The sequence below is a fragment of the Onychostruthus taczanowskii genome, unplaced genomic scaffold, assembly GCF_017590055.1.
Source record: "Onychostruthus taczanowskii isolate IOZ18803 unplaced genomic scaffold, ASM1759005v1 scaffold43, whole genome shotgun sequence".
Classification (NCBI taxonomy): domain Eukaryota; kingdom Metazoa; phylum Chordata; class Aves; order Passeriformes; family Passeridae; genus Onychostruthus; species Onychostruthus taczanowskii.
In genome coordinates this window covers 972,686-987,831 of record NW_024501792.1, presented here as the reverse complement: position 1 = coordinate 987,831, position 15,146 = coordinate 972,686, and the positions used below count along the sequence as shown (strand labels likewise).

The window sequence follows — 15,146 nt, the reverse complement described above, 5'->3', positions numbered from 1 at the left end:
ATAATCTTTTCATCAAAGCAACTGGTAAAACCGCTGGGATCCGATATTGTTTTCTTGGCATCTTGTCAAAACTGTCATTTGGGTAAAAAAAAAATGATGTGTACTATACAATATTCATATAGGTGTGTCTGCTTTGGGGTACACTCACATCCGTGTCCCCACAAGGGCACACGTGTGCCGACAGTGAGCACACAGGTACCTGCCAAGTCATGTTTTAATAGACCCATCCTGTGCCACGGGGGTCGTGGAGCCCATCCCTGCCCGGTGCTGGCAGGGTGGCACAGCCAGGCGCTGTGTCCTTCCCCTCGTGGCGTTCGTGGGGCAGGGTGACTTTGTCCCTGCCGTGATGGGGACTGCCCCCGCTGCTTGCACACAGCCAGCCCTGTCCGCAGGGCTACCGCAGGGCTGGGACAGGCGATGCACTGACCCCCCGTGGGTTTTGGGACCCCCTTAGCCTCTCGTGGGTTTGGGCCATCCCGGCTGGCGTTGCCCCCAGGCTGGCCCTGCTGCAGCTCGGCGGTGCCAGGGCAGAGTCCTTTCCTGGGAACAAGGATGCCGGCTCAGCCATCTGCTCCTGGGCTGCAGCCCGGCTCCCTGGAGGAATCACGACACCAGCCGGCTCTCCCCGGCATTGAGGGGTGTGAGCGGAGCCGAGCCGCTGCTGCTCGGGATAAACCCGCCAGGGGCGGTGGGGTCTGCGCTGGGGGTCTCACAGAAGCTTCGTCTTCTCCCCTCCGCAGGCTCCCAGCGAGTACGAGACCAGCCCGGACCAGCTCTTCTACCGCATCGCCCACCTGAACCGGGGCCAGCAGTACCTGCTCTGGGTGGCCGCTGTCACCTCCGCCGGCCGCGGCAACATCAGCGAGAAGGTCACCATCGAGCCGGCGGGCAAAGGTACGGGGGGCTGCCAGCCTGGGGGGACACCCCGCTGCTGTGCCCTGCCCCACGGCCCGCAGGGAGCGACGGCTGGGTGACCCCAGGGCAGAGGAGGGGCAGCACTGGGGTCCCAGGTGTCCTTACACCTCGGGGGGTCTGTGCACGGGGCCTGCCCCCCAGGCTGATCTCCTCCTTGCCCCCCAAGCCCCCGCCAAGATCATCTCCTTCGGAGGCACCGTCACCACGCCCTGGATGAAGGACGTGAGGCTGCCGTGCAACTCCGTCGGGGAGCCGGTCCCTGCCATCAAGTGGACCAAGGACAGGTATGGAGGGGGCTGCCAGCCGTGCTGGGGGCTGGTGCCAGCTCTGGCTGTGCCACACACGGCTGATGTGCCCCCTGTCCTCCTGGCAGCGAGGACTCTGCCATCCCGGTGACGGTGGACGGCCACCGCCTGATCCAGGCCAACGGGACGCTGGTGCTGCGCTCGGTGAAGGCCGAGGACTCCGGCTACTACACCTGCACTGCCACCAACACCTGGGGCTTCGACACCATCATCATCAACCTGCTGGTGCAAGGTGAGGGCTCCACCCGCATGCCTGCCCTGCACGGACACGCTCTGTCCCCACTGGCCAGTGCCCGGGGTCCGTCCTGCTCCAGGGGCTCCTGCTGGCCCAGGCGTGAGTGCGAGGTCTCCTTGCCTCTTTTGGGGGCACTCTGCATGTGTGAGGTGCTCATGGGCTTTCCCTCCTCCCTAGTGCCCCCAGACCAGCCCCGCCTGACCGTCTCCAAGACCTCGGCATCGTCCATCACGCTGGCCTGGATCCCTGGGGACAACGGGGGCAGCTCCATCCGAGGTAGGGCTGCTGTGAGTGATGGGGCTGCTGCCAGCAGCTCATCCCAGAACCATGACTGGTTCCATTCTCATGGAACATATTTGCAGGCACACTGTGCCACGTTTTTGTACCTGCACCTCAGTTTCCCCCTCTCCAAAATGCCCCAGAAATGCTTCAGAGTAAGGCTGATGCCTCTGAGCTCTTAGCAGGGGCTGCCAGCCCTGATGAGGGGTTTGAAAGGTGTTTTGGACAAGCTGCAGGGACTGATGTAGCTAAAGAAGGGCACATCACTGGGTGCTAAGGTGGTGGTGGCCAGCCCCAGTGCTGCTCCGTGTCTCCTGGCAATGGGTGCCACTCTGAACCCACCAGAGCAGGAGTTGTCCCACATCCCTGACAGGCTGGGGGCTTTGGGAGGGCTCCAGGAGCATCCCAGCTTTCCCAAGTCTCCTTTCTGCTCTGATTCATCTCATGAATTATAGGTTGAAACAGCTGCATGTGGAGGGGGGAGCGGGGAGCGAGGAAGGAGACCTCGCTTACAATTAATTAAAAGCATGAAAGTAATTACAAGCAAATCTCCCCAGCCAGCAGCCTTTCACTCCAGCGGACTCTGTTGATAAATTTGGTTATAATTGGATTAGAAATATTAAAAACACACCGCATGTACAAAATAAATAAATAAGCAGTGGCAGGCACCAGGGTGGGTGGTGCGGGGGTGTCAGGGCTGGTGTTGACACTGCTGGGAGTCACATGCCCATGGCTTTGGGAAGCTCCTGGTGTCACCATCCACAGGGAATCCTTGGCGGTGGGAAGGTGTGAGAAGTGTCCCCACTGCTCTGCCCGAGCTGGAGCTGGGTGTTCCCAGAGCTCCTTCACCCGAACCCTTTGGCATTGCCACGGTGGTACCTGGGTGCTGTTGGCATCGGGGCCGTCCTGCCAGCCCTGCCTTGTGCAGCTCATTATGCACACAGCAAGGCAGGAAGCCTACTCTTCCCTGCTATTTTTATTTGAGAATTGGCTAAATATCCTGCAGAAATAGCCAAACCTCTCAGTGCACCAGGAAAGTTTGGTCAGCAGGGCCAGGGCAGCAGGGATGTGCTGTCCTGAGATGCCCCGATGTCCTTGGGGCTGTCCCTGTGTCCCTGTGCTCTCCCAGGAAGCCCAGACCAGCCGTCTCCAGGTGCCTTGGTGATGGCAGCGTAACAGGTTTGCTCATCTAGGACACAGTGTGCTTCCTAATACTCCTCATCACGGCAGAGGAGGCGGTCTGCAATGACAGAAGCAACTTCCCTGCAGCCTCCCGAGGGAGCTGCTTAATTCCGGCTTTCCCTTTATAGCCTCGCACCAGTCAATCACAGCGTGCACTCCCTCGTGGAAATGAGCAGCGGGGCCATCCTGGGGGTGCTGGGGGCAGGCGAGGTGTGACCAGGGGTGATGGCAGAGCTCTCAGGAGGTTCTGGCTGTGCCCACACTCCTCTTGTCCGTGGCTCCTGCCTGGCTCTGTGTGGTGGGCACAGCAGGCAGGTTCCACCACCACTCGTGCAGGAATTGGTGTGTGATGGATGCCCTGGCACTGCAAGGTTGTGCTGGATGTGGGCACAGGCTTTGTGCCAGCCATAACCCCTTCCCCTCACCCGTGTGCCCAGAGGTGACCCCCTCCTTGCTCCCACAGGCTTCGTGCTGCAGTACTCGGTGGACAACAGCGAGGAGTGGAAGGACGTGTTCATCAGCTCCTCCGAGCGCTCCTTCAAGCTGGAGAGCCTCAAGTGTGGCACCTGGTACAAAGTGAAGCTGGCGGCCAAGAACAGCGTCGGCGCCGGCCGCATCAGCGAGATCATCGAGGCCAAGACCCACGGCAGAGGTGAGCCTGGCCTGTGGTGTCCCTGCCCCGCCAGAGGCCACGGGGGTCCCCTCCCCAGCCTCCTGACAGCTCCTCTCCCGCAGAACCCTCCTTCAGCAAGGACCAGCACCTCTTCACCCACATCAACTCCACGCACGCCAGGCTGAACCTGCAGGGCTGGAGCAGCGGGGGCTGCCCCATCACCGCCATCGTGCTGGAGTACCGGCCCAAGGGCAACTGGGTGTGGCAGAGCCTGCGCACCAACAGCTCCAGCGAGGTGTTCCTGACCGAGCTGCGCGAGGCCACCTGGTACGAGCTGCGCATGAAGGCCTGCAACAGCGCCGGCTGCGGCAACGAGACCGCGCAGTTCGCCACGCTGGACTACGACGGCAGTGAGTGGGGACACGGGCCGGGGGAAGCGCCACCAGAGAGGGGGGTCCCGGCACGCTGAGTGCCCACCCGCCCCTGCTCTGCCCTAGGCACCATCCCCCCGATCAAGTCTGCCCAAGGGGAAGGTGATGACGTGAAGAAGCTCTTCACCATCGCCTGCCCCGTGATCCTGGCCACGCTGGGAGTGGCCCTGCTCTTCATCATCCGCAAGAAGAGGAAGGAGAAGCGGCTGAAGAGGCTTCGAGGTGAGATGGGATTCAGGGGCACAGCACACGGGACCCCAGATTGTGTTCCTGGGCTGCCTCGTGCCCTAAACTGCTCTCTTACAAAAAACGGTCTTGGTTTTTGTGTCTATTCAGGGGCACAGCACACGGGACCCCAGATTGTGTTCCTGGGCTGCCTCGTTGTGCCCTAAACTGCTCTCTTGCAAAAAAACTTCTTGTTTTTGTGTCTCCTGCACAGATGCGAAGAGTTTGGCAGAAATGCTGATCAGGTGAGTCTCACATCTGCCTGTGGCTGGGACTGGGTGGGCAGGCAGGGTGGTGCTGGGGGTGGTCGTGGCTGCTTTTAAGCCTGGGTACAGCCCTCACTGGGTTTCAGACCTTCTCGCGCTCACGCCTGTGAAGGCTGTGGCAGTGACTCTGTGGCACAGCAGCCCAGTGCTCCTGGCTGCTCCTGCCTGCCCGAGGGTCCCAGCAGCCACACTGGAGCTTGCCTGGGCAGAGCTGAGCCCCGGGTGGGCTGGCTGGTGGCAATCCCCAGCCCGTGCCAGGCTGGAGCCGCCGGGGCTCTGTCCGGTAATGGGTGGGTCTGCGTCCCCTCTCACCTCACAGCAAGAATAACCGCAGCTTTGACACGCCGGTGAAGGGGCCCCCACAGGGCCCCCGCCTGCACATCGACATCCCGCGGGTGCAGCTCCTCATCGAGGACAAGGAGGGCATCAAGCAGCTGGGTAAGCACAGGCAGAGCTCCCATCCATCCCCTGCTGCCCCAGAGTGCTGGGGACCCCATGGACGGGCTGTGGGCCAGCAGGTGCCTACAGCGCCTGGCCAGAGAGAGGTCTGAGCTCCAGCTCCCTCCCACAGGGGATGACAAAGCCACGATCCCGGTGACCGACACGGAGTTCAGCCAGGCAGTGAACCCCCAGAGCTTCTGCACGGGCGTCTCTCTGCACCACCCAGCCCTGATCCAGAACACGGGGCCCCTCATCGACATGTCCGACATCCGTCCTGGCACCAGTGAGTGCGTGGGGCCGGGCTGGGGGCTGTACACACGGGGCAGGGGTGAGGGAACTGTCCTCCAGCACTGGCCGTGCCCAAAAGCAGCTGCTGGGAAGGCAGAAGGGGTAGGCTGTGCTCCAGGGACAGGGAAGGGTGTGAGTGGAAGGGACCCACTGTGACTCTGCCACCTTTGTGCCATAGACCCCGTGTCGAGGAAGAGCGTGAAGTCTGCACACAGCACCCGCAACAGGTACTCCAGCCAGTGGACACTCACCAAGTGCCAGGCGTCCACACCTGCACGGACCCTCACCTCGGACTGGAGGACAGTGGGCTCCCAGCACGGCATCACGGTCACTGAGAGTGACAGCTACAGCGCCAGCCTCTCGCAGGACACAGGTATGCAGGGCCACCGCCTCCCTGGCACTGCTGCTGGCAGCAGTCTGCTGCTTTGGGGTGCACAGAGACCCCAAACTGTGAGTTCAGGGTGACTGCAGAGCTTATCAGTGGGATTGTGGAACCATGAGCAGCCAGGGCCATGCCCAGCTATGGGGACAGAGAGAATCATTAAAAAACAAAGTGGTTTGGGTTGGAAAGGACGTTATTGCTCATCTTGTTCCACCCTTCCACTAGACCGGGTTGCTCCATGTCCCATCCAACCTGGCCTTGAAGGTGGCCAGGTGTATCCCAGCAGGGACAGCCTGGGCATTCCCATGACATGGATAAAGGCAGGGAGAAATTCTCCTGCCAGGGAGAACTCAAGGTGGGTGACACATCCTCTCCCCACAGACAAGGGGCGGAACAGCATGGTGTCCACGGAGAGCGCCTCGTCCACCTACGAGGAGCTGGCGCGCGCCTACGAGCACGCCAAGCTGGAGGAGCAGCTGCAGCACGCCAAGTTCGAGATCACCGAGTGCTTCATCTCCGACAGCTCCTCGGACCAGATGACCACGGGCACCACGGACAACGCCGACAGCATGACCTCCATGAGCACCCCGTCCGAGCCCGGCATCTGCCGCTTCACCGCCTCCCCGCCCAAGCCCCAGGACAGCGAGCGCGGCAAGGGCGTGGCCGTGCCCATCCCACACCGCGCCAGCAAGAGTAGGTCCCCGTGGGCTCTGTGGGGGTCCTGCCCGCCCTCAGCGCCCCAGAGCTTCCCAAAACCCTTAGCAGGCCTTCCCAGTCCCGTGTTCCTTTGCATTCTTGGTATTTCTCCCCGTGCTGTAACGTTCCTTCTCTGTCGATTAATGTCGTTCCCCGTTTCTTGGTATTTCATCCTTTCCTTGGCATTCCATCCATTCCTTGGTATTCCACTCAATCTTTGGTATTTTTTTGCCCAGTTCCTTGGTACTTCTCCCCATTCTTTAGGATTCCTTCCCATACTCTAGTATTTTTTCCCCTGTATTTTACTGTTCCTTCCCATTTTTCAGTATTCCTTCCTATTTGGTCGCATTCCTTACTGTTCTTTCCACATCCCTCCGTATTTCCCCATGGTTTTTTTTTTATTATTCTTTCCCATTTTTAGTATCCCTGGCTACTGTTCCTTCCCATTCTTAAGGATTCCTTCCCATTTTTTAGTATCCCTGGCTATTCTTTACTGTTCCTTCCCATTCTTTAGAATTCCTTCCTATTTGTTGGCATCCTTACTGTTCTTTCCTCATTCATCGATATTTTTCTTTTTTGTTGTTTTTTTTTTTTTATATTCTTTTCCGTTCTTTAGTGTTCCATCCCATTTTTAGTATCCCTGGCTTTACTCTTTAGTATCCCTGTTACTATTTAGTATCCCTATTCTTTACTCTTCCTTCCCTTCTTAATATTCATTACTGTTTTTTAATATCCATCAGTATTCCTTGTTATTCCCCCCCATTTTTCAGCACTGCCCCAGACCCTCAGTACCTTCCCCATTTTTTGGTGTTCTCAGTATTTCCCTGCCTTGTTTTTAGTATACCTCAGTGTTTATCAATATTTTTCCCCCTGCTTTAGTGGAATTCATCAGTATTCCTTTGTATTCCTCAGTATTTCTCCCCTATCCTTAGTGCTAGACCCCGACAGTCTCCCACCCCCATGAGTTTTATTACCTCAAAATAGAACAACACCTGGAAGATATATTAAAAAATACATAGGTGGGAATTGATAGTTAATTTATTTACTGATTATATAACACACAATATAATGGGATCATCTTTCTCCTCAAATTAGCCCACATATTTTTTATGGCATAGTCTAAGTAGCACAGAGTGTATTAGGTATAACACCGTTGTAACCTTAAAAAAAAGGAATTTACAGAACCTATAATAAAGCATACAAGTTTCAAGGCAATAGTGCTCTAATAAAAACAATATAACACCTGCAAGAGACAATACAATAACACAGGGATTTATATATATAAAAATATATAATTTTTTTATATATTTAACTATATAATCTTATATATTTATTTGCAAATATATACATTTATATAAAATAAATTTATACATAGATTTTTATATATTGATGTATAAATTTCTATATTTCATATAGTCATTTCTATATTTCCATTAAAAATTTATACATTTATATATAAGTTTATGTATACTTATATGTAAATTTTTATATATTCACAGATAGATTAATGTACATATCTATATAGAAAAGTTTTTCTATTTTATTAAAGAAATTTATATGTATTTCTATAGAGATTTATGTACATTTATATATATAAATAATATTATATATAATATTTTATATTTTTATTTATTTTATTAAATATAATATTTATTTTATATATAACATTTATTTTTAAACGTAAAAATTTATATATATACACGTAACCATAACTCCTAAAATTAAGGTACTAATACACATAATCCCATATATATATGTGCTGTATCCTTTATTACCAGCACAGATCCTGCAATACATTCTCTTCACATCCTGTGAAGAGAGGATCATGCCCTTTCAGCACACGCTGAACAATATGTACAATTAAAGGAGTAATGCTCTATGGCTAGAGGTGTTATATATTGCAAATATAAAAGGCAAACTAATAACAGGCCTTTACATCTGTGGACATATAAATCCTTAAATTAAAGCCCTACAGCTGGAGGTGATGCTGTAGAACACAAAGGGAGCAGCATAATGGAACAGAAATAAAACCCTATAACACTGATAACAGCCAATATAACAACACGGGTTATCCATACGCAGACATAAAACCCCTAAATTTGGGCACTAACTATAGATGATGCCATAACACAACAGAGCACAGGCTGTGGTTTACGACAGCCACTCACCTTGGCAGAGTAAAGCTGGGTGTAGGACACACCACATCCCTCTGCTGGGTGCTGGCACAGGTGGGACACAGAGCACAAGGAGCGTTTCCCCGTGTCCTTTACAGAACAGGATCTGTGTCTGTCCTGTAGCAGAGCTTCAGCATCATGTTATTATTATTATTATACTGTATTACACTGTACATTCAGCATTACATCACATTGTAACATTTATCACTGTGCATTTAGCGTTATAATTAACACTATTGCATCACGATGCTTTACAGGACACTGTGTACAGCGCTGAACGCTAGAGCTTGATGCATCCCAGGCGCTGCGTGGAGTGGGACAATTTTGGGATGATTATGTGACACATTCTTTATAGCACAGCGCGTTCTCTACGGCACAACATGTTCTCCCTCTACTGCAGGACCTGTTCTGTGTAACACTACTCATTCTTAATAGAAGAACACGTTCTCTGTAGCCCAATGCATTCTCCGTAGCACAGGTTCTCCATGAGCAAACACGTTCTCTGTAGCCCAATGCATTCTCTGTAGCACAGGTTCTCCATGAGCAAACATATTCTCTGTAGCACATGTTCTCGATAGAACATTCTCTGTAGCCCAACGCATTCTCTGTAGCACAGGTTCTCCATAGCCCAACACGTTCTCTGTAGCACATGTTCTTGATAGAACATTCTCTGTAGCCCAACGCATTCTCTGTAGCACAGGTTCTCCATAGCCCAAGTCATTCTCCATAGCCCAATGTTTTCCCCATAGCCCAACATGTTCTCTGTTGCCCAACTCATTTTCCATGGTCCAGCATGTTCTCCATAGCCCAACATGTTCTCTGTAGCCCAACGCATTCTCCATAGCCCAACATGTTCTCTGTAGCCCAATATGTTCTCCATAGAACAGGTTCTCTATAGCCCAACTCATTCTCCATAGCCCAACATGTTCTCCATAGCCCAGCGTGGTCTCCATAGCCCATCATGTTCTCCGTAGCCCAATATGTTCTCCGTAGCCCAACGCGTTCTCCACAGAACAGATTCTCCGTAGCCCAACTCATTCTCCATAGCCCAACTCATTCTCCATATCCCAACGTGTTCTCTATAGCCCAACTCATTCTCCATAGCCAAACTCATTCTCCATAGCCCATCATGTTCTCCGTAGCCCAATATGTTCTCTGTAGCCCAACGCGTTCTCCACAGAACAGGTTCTCCATAGCCCAACTCATTCTCCATAGCCCAACGTGTTCTCCATAGCCCATCATGTTCTCCGTAGCCCAATGTGTTCTCTGTAGCCCAACGCATTCTCCACAGCACAGGTTCTCCATAGCCCAACACCAACGTGGCCAGAGGGAGGGAGGCAACAGGGTCCCGGCAGAGCCTTACCTGCCTGCTCTTCCCTCGGCAGGTGACTACTGCAACCTCCCGCTGTACGTCAAGTCGGAGGCCTTCTTCCGCAAGCCCGACGCGCACGAGCCGTGCCCGGTGGTGCCGCCGCGGGAAGCCTCCATCCGCAACCTGGCCCGGGCGTACCACGCGCAGGCCCGGCACATGACGCTGGAGCCCGGCGCCAAGCCCCTGGGGCTGCCTCCCCCGGCCTCCTCCGCAACCACCTTACCTCAGAGGACTCTCCCCATGCCCGGCCCGGCCGGCCCCGCACCCGCGCCCGCCGCCAGCGCCGCGTGGCCGCCGCCGCCGCCGCCGCAGAGGCGCGGGTGCCCACGCACTCCAAAGTGGGGGGCTCCAGGGACTCACTGCTGGAGATGAGCACGTCGGGGGTAGGCAGGTCTCAAAAACAGGGTGCCGGAGCCTACTCCAAGTCCTACACGCTGGTGTAGGGCCGCCGCCGGATGCTGCTCGTTTCCCCGCGCCGTTTATATTTAATTAACAAACTTGTACATAACGGACTCTTTTGTATAAATGAAGCTATTTTCTTCTTCTCCGAACAGAAAAAGAAACCAGGGCACAAAGAATTTGATGTTACAGATTTAAAAATATAATATATATGTAAACATATATATATATTTCACATCATTTTGAAAGGGGCACAAGGAAAGACTCAGCGACTTTTTTTTTTTTTTTTTTCTCTCCCTGATCTTGTCGGTGGTTTTAAAAAAGGAACGTCTCCGAGACATTGCATGCTATTTTACTGTTCTGAAAACAGCAGGAGTTGCTTCAATTTGCAAATGCTTATGTGTTAATACCTTTTTCTATGAAAAAAAACCCAGCGCTGTGTGCAATAAAGGTTATGTTTATACGCGGGGCGTTTGTGAAGTGAGCAGGGAATTAGGCAGGACAGGGCAGGAGGATGGAGAGGGACAGCCCAGGGCAGCCAAAGTACAGAAATACAAAGACAAGGGGTTGAATATTAAAGAATAATAAGGCAATTAGCCACCTGCAGAGCTGTGAGGCAGCAGGAGGGTCAGGAGCTGGAGCAGTGTCCTGGGAATGGTTCCATGGAGCAGGACAGACCAGAGTGTGCCACAGCACTGAGAGAGCAGTACCAAGTCCAGCTCCAGCCCAGGACAAAGCATGGTGCCAAACAGGAATCCTGGTCCAGCTCGTCCAGAGGGGTGAATGGCTGCCCAACCCTCGGGAGCCACAGCACAGCTCTGGCAGCTCACGGTAAGTGCAGCGTGGCTCCAGCACGGGATCCAGCATCCAGCAGCTCCTCCAGGCAGGGTCTTGTTCCCTGGGAAGTGTCCCAGCCCCAGCTGGCAGCAGGAGAAGGAGCACCGCTGTCCTTGGTCACGCTGGAACACGGCGTGGTGGATCCAGCCCAGCCTGGAGCCCGGGGAGTCCAGCACAGAGCCCTGCCCCTGGTGTCTCTGCCTCTCTGAATCCTGGTGAATCATGCCTCAGGGCAGCACAGGCGCCCCAGGACATGGGACAGCACAGAGAACCATGGTGAGACCCATCACCACCTCAACCTGTAATTTGTTCTTATTTTCCCTTTATTTTTCACCACCAGCCCCACCAATATCAGACCAAAGAAATGCTGATGCTACTTCCCCCCTTTCATGCAAGGTTGTGAAAGCTGCTAGCCCTCCTTACCTGCTCCAAAGGCAAAAAACAGCTCAGGCCATTATTAACTCTTGTTTTAGTTACCCAAACTAGAACTTCCCCTTTCTAAGGAGCTTCTGGTGCTGTCTGAGGTGTGGTTAACTAACTGCACCTTCATTTCCTTTTTTCCTGTAATTTATGAGCTCAAGTTTTCATTACTTTCCCCTCCATGTTGCTACCAACTGCTTCCAGCTCTTTCCTTACAAACAGATCCATTTCCTATCTTAGCCCAAAGCAGTTCAAGTATCTACACACAGATTTGTACCATTCTTTTTTTTTTTCTCTTGACAGGGTTTAATTCATCAGCTATAATCAAGCACTGCAGAGGTCATTTTTTCAACCTCTCTCTCTCCTTGATTTTTTTTTTTTTAATTGGAGTACCCAAATTAAAATGACATGCAAATGCAGTGATGTTACTGCAGCTCTGCAGTGCCCTTCCCAGCCTGCTGGCACACTGGCCAGCAGATCCTCCTTTGCCATCTGGTTCTTCCTAACTAAGGTAACTCCTGGAATCCTGCAGAGCTGGAAGTGCCTTGGCCAGAGCCTGGCAGCTGTTCACCTCTGGGGCTTGAGAAACAAGCTGCTAAGACAATTTCTTGTGCCCATTTTTTATCATTTTTGGCCATTATTCAGGTACCACTCAGAGCCAACCTCTGTCAAGGAAGATCCCATGTGGAGAGGGGCACCCTTCCCAGCCAGGCTGGTGGGGAGGCATCAGAGCACATAACATTTATAAACCATTACATAATACAGGTTTTAAAGAAACCCAGCCCTTAAACCAGGGTCACAGCCAGGCAGCACCTCCAAAATACCAACCCCAGGCTTAGAATAGAAATAGAAGGGGAAAAGAGATTTAAAAATAGAAGAAAAGGCAAGCGTGTTCAGCTGTGAGAGTAAGCAGATTAGCAAGATAAAAAGAGGAACAGATTAACAGAGATTAATACAACTTTATTAGAACTGGCTAGTACAGATTTCCTCCTACATCTCAGCAAGGATTCCCCCCTTCCCTTCCCCAGCAGGCACAAGCCCTGGCCCTGCACAGTTTGAGTTTCCAGCAGTCCCCAGGAGCCCCCACCACCCCCCTGCCCCCAGGGAGCCCCCTGCCCTTCACCACAGCGGGATGTGAAGAAGAACAGCCCCCCTAGGCCATGCCAGCCCAGCTCTGCCTTCCAGCAGCAAACAAGAAGCCATCAGGCTCAGGAATGAAGCAGAGGAGCAGCCAGGGGGCTGGGTGGGCTCCAAGCATTGCCAGGGGGCTGTCTGGGGAAGGAAAGAGGCGTCTCCCTCAGGACAGATCCCACCCAGTGCTGCTCTGGAAGCAGGACACCCCGACCAGCTCTCCCCAAGGTAAGAGCAGCTCCCAGCTCACCTGTCCCCTCCTGGCCTCCAGGGGACAAAGGCAACTGTTCACCCTGCTCCAGAGGCAGAGCGGAGGAGGTGGAGGCACAGGGGAGGGTTCTTGGGGTGAAACAAACCCCAGCTGGGCAGTGACCAGCCTGCACAGCAGACTCTGCTGTGCAGGACCCCCTCCCACCCACGCAGCTGCTGGGGCTCACGGCATCACTCCAGGGCTGGCCAAGGCTCCCAAATGTGCTGTCACACCTGTGGCCTGTCCCCAGCAGCCCCTCAGCAGCTGTGAGCTGGCCCACGGGGTGATGCTGTCTGGGGAAGGGCTGGGCAGGACAGAGAAGTCCCTGTGAGCACCAACACGAGGGCAGAGAACCTACACCTGCACCAGGAGCTACGTATGGGGGCAGGTTCACAGTCAGCACGGCCCCAAATGTCTCTGGGGTACAGAACAGACAAGCAGGAGGGACAGTGCGGGCCACAGGTGGCTGCTGTGGCTACTTCTTCTCCTGCTTCTGCTGCTGGTACCTCCTGAAGTGGGTCTGGATGGTGATGGCTGCCCTCTCAGATGGGTCGGGGACCTTGCTCTCCTTGCTGGCATCAGGGGTCACGTCACCTGGGGGACAAACAGCATCACAGTGAGCACAGACAGAGCCGTGCCAGCAGCCCTGAACAGGCTCCCGTGGGGTCAGTGGCCCCCCATTCTCAGAGACAGGACAGCTGTCCTTGCTGCAGAGCTCATGGCATGAACCCACAGCTCCGCCGGCCCACAGGGACATCAGAGGGCAGAAGGAGCAGGGAACTGGAGGCAGAGCAAAGCCCAGCCTCCCTGGCACTGCTAAGACCTCTCTTTACCCAGCTCCACTCCCCGAAGGCAGCAGCTTCCCCACGTTTAATCAGCACGCATGATGCTCACTTACTTTCGAACACACAAATAAGATTAGAAGGAAGCCCGGCCCCGCGCAGCAATAAAGCTCTCACGCTGACAAATGGGAGCCCTCCCCACTCCCGCTTAATGTGGCATTAGGGAAGTATTGTGAAATTCAACAGGAACTGCATCAAAGCCACTCAGCGGTGCTCCTCTAAGCCAGCGTGTCACTGCTAAGCACCCCCCGAGCAGCCATCAGCAACCCTGGGGCCAGATGCTGCTGGATAAACTCACCGCTGCCACCTGAACCCATTTCCTTTCCCTGAAAGAAACTGCGGAGTAAAAGGATAAATAAAAGGAGGGAGTGGGCTCCCCCCTGCCCTGCTCAAGGAGATGCTGCCAGCTGGGAATGCTGCCCAGGGCAGAGGCTGAGGACGGGCACTGCTGACTGGGTGAGCCCTGGCTCTCAGCTCTGCCCTGGCACCCCCAGACCTGCCCCTGTTTGCAGTGAACCCCCAGGCCATGAGGAGGGGGAGCACCCCCAGCCCCCACGAGCGTTTATCCAGGAATAGAACGGCTCAAATCCTCTTTGCTGAGCCCTGCAGAGCCTCGAGACAAGCCCAGAGAGAGGAGGGGGAGAAGGCCAGGTGGTTTTCTCAGGACAAGGAGAAGGGGGCTGTTTCATGACCCCAGCTGAAGCAGTGGGGCAGGTTTCCTGGGAAGGGCTGCATAGACACATGTGAGGGGTTATAAATTCAGCCCTGCAGCACTGGGACCTTCACTGGCTGAGGCTGCACAGACTAACAAATATCTCATCATCAAATAGCCCTCAGTAACATCACAGGCAGAGCTGTGGAAGGAGAAAGAGGCCAAGGAGGATGCAGGTACTGCAATGCCTGCTCTCCTGCTGCATCCACAGTCCCAGCCATGAGTTCCACCCATTGCTTGTGTTGACTGGGGTTTTTTTTCCTGCCTCCCTGCCTGTTCCACACTCACCTTTCTCTCCAGAAAGCGAGTAGATGCTGTTGTGCCGGGAGTTCCTGCCTCTCTAGAAAGGGAGAGAAATAAAATAAAATTAGCTCTATCCCAGGCAGAGGCAGTGAGGGCAGTCCTTTAAAGGCCAGCCAGGAACCCTTCCACTCTCCATTCCCTTTAGGAAACTGGAACATCTCACTGTGGTTCCCTTAAAGAGCACTGATTAATTAATCTGAATTTATGAAATGACCTCCAAGGAGAGGCAGGAAATAGCTTTGCATCCAAACTCAGAGCTGTGAGATGCTGCAGTCCATGGATGGATCTTGGCACAGGCTATCCTCACTGGATCTGCAGTTCAAACCAGCAAGGAGACAGCCCCACACCATGAACCTGCAGCTCCTGGGCTGCCAGGTCTTCCAGGAGATAGTTCCCTTTCTAAAAACAAGCTTGAATTTGTCTGCAGATACCTCTCCAACATTTTCCA

General features: G+C 53.8%; 1 protein-coding gene across 1 annotated transcript in view; it reads left to right on the top strand.

The window, feature by feature from the left end:
• The window catches only part of DSCAML1 (DS cell adhesion molecule like 1), a 96,501-nt gene extending 86,254 nt beyond the window's left edge, over positions 1 to 10,247 (top strand). The window contains 14 exon segments of the mRNA XM_041413866.1: positions 741 to 894; positions 1,082 to 1,199; positions 1,289 to 1,452; positions 1,633 to 1,731; positions 3,380 to 3,568; positions 3,652 to 3,939; positions 4,027 to 4,182; positions 4,400 to 4,430; positions 4,771 to 4,889; positions 5,023 to 5,175; positions 5,359 to 5,553; positions 5,944 to 6,255; positions 9,818 to 10,108; positions 10,111 to 10,247. Coding sequence (XP_041269800.1) covers positions 741 to 894; positions 1,082 to 1,199; positions 1,289 to 1,452; positions 1,633 to 1,731; positions 3,380 to 3,568; positions 3,652 to 3,939; positions 4,027 to 4,182; positions 4,400 to 4,430; positions 4,771 to 4,889; positions 5,023 to 5,175; positions 5,359 to 5,553; positions 5,944 to 6,255; positions 9,818 to 10,108; positions 10,111 to 10,247 — 2,406 coding nt within the window.
• Positions 10,248 to 15,146: the final 4,899 nt, after the last annotated feature.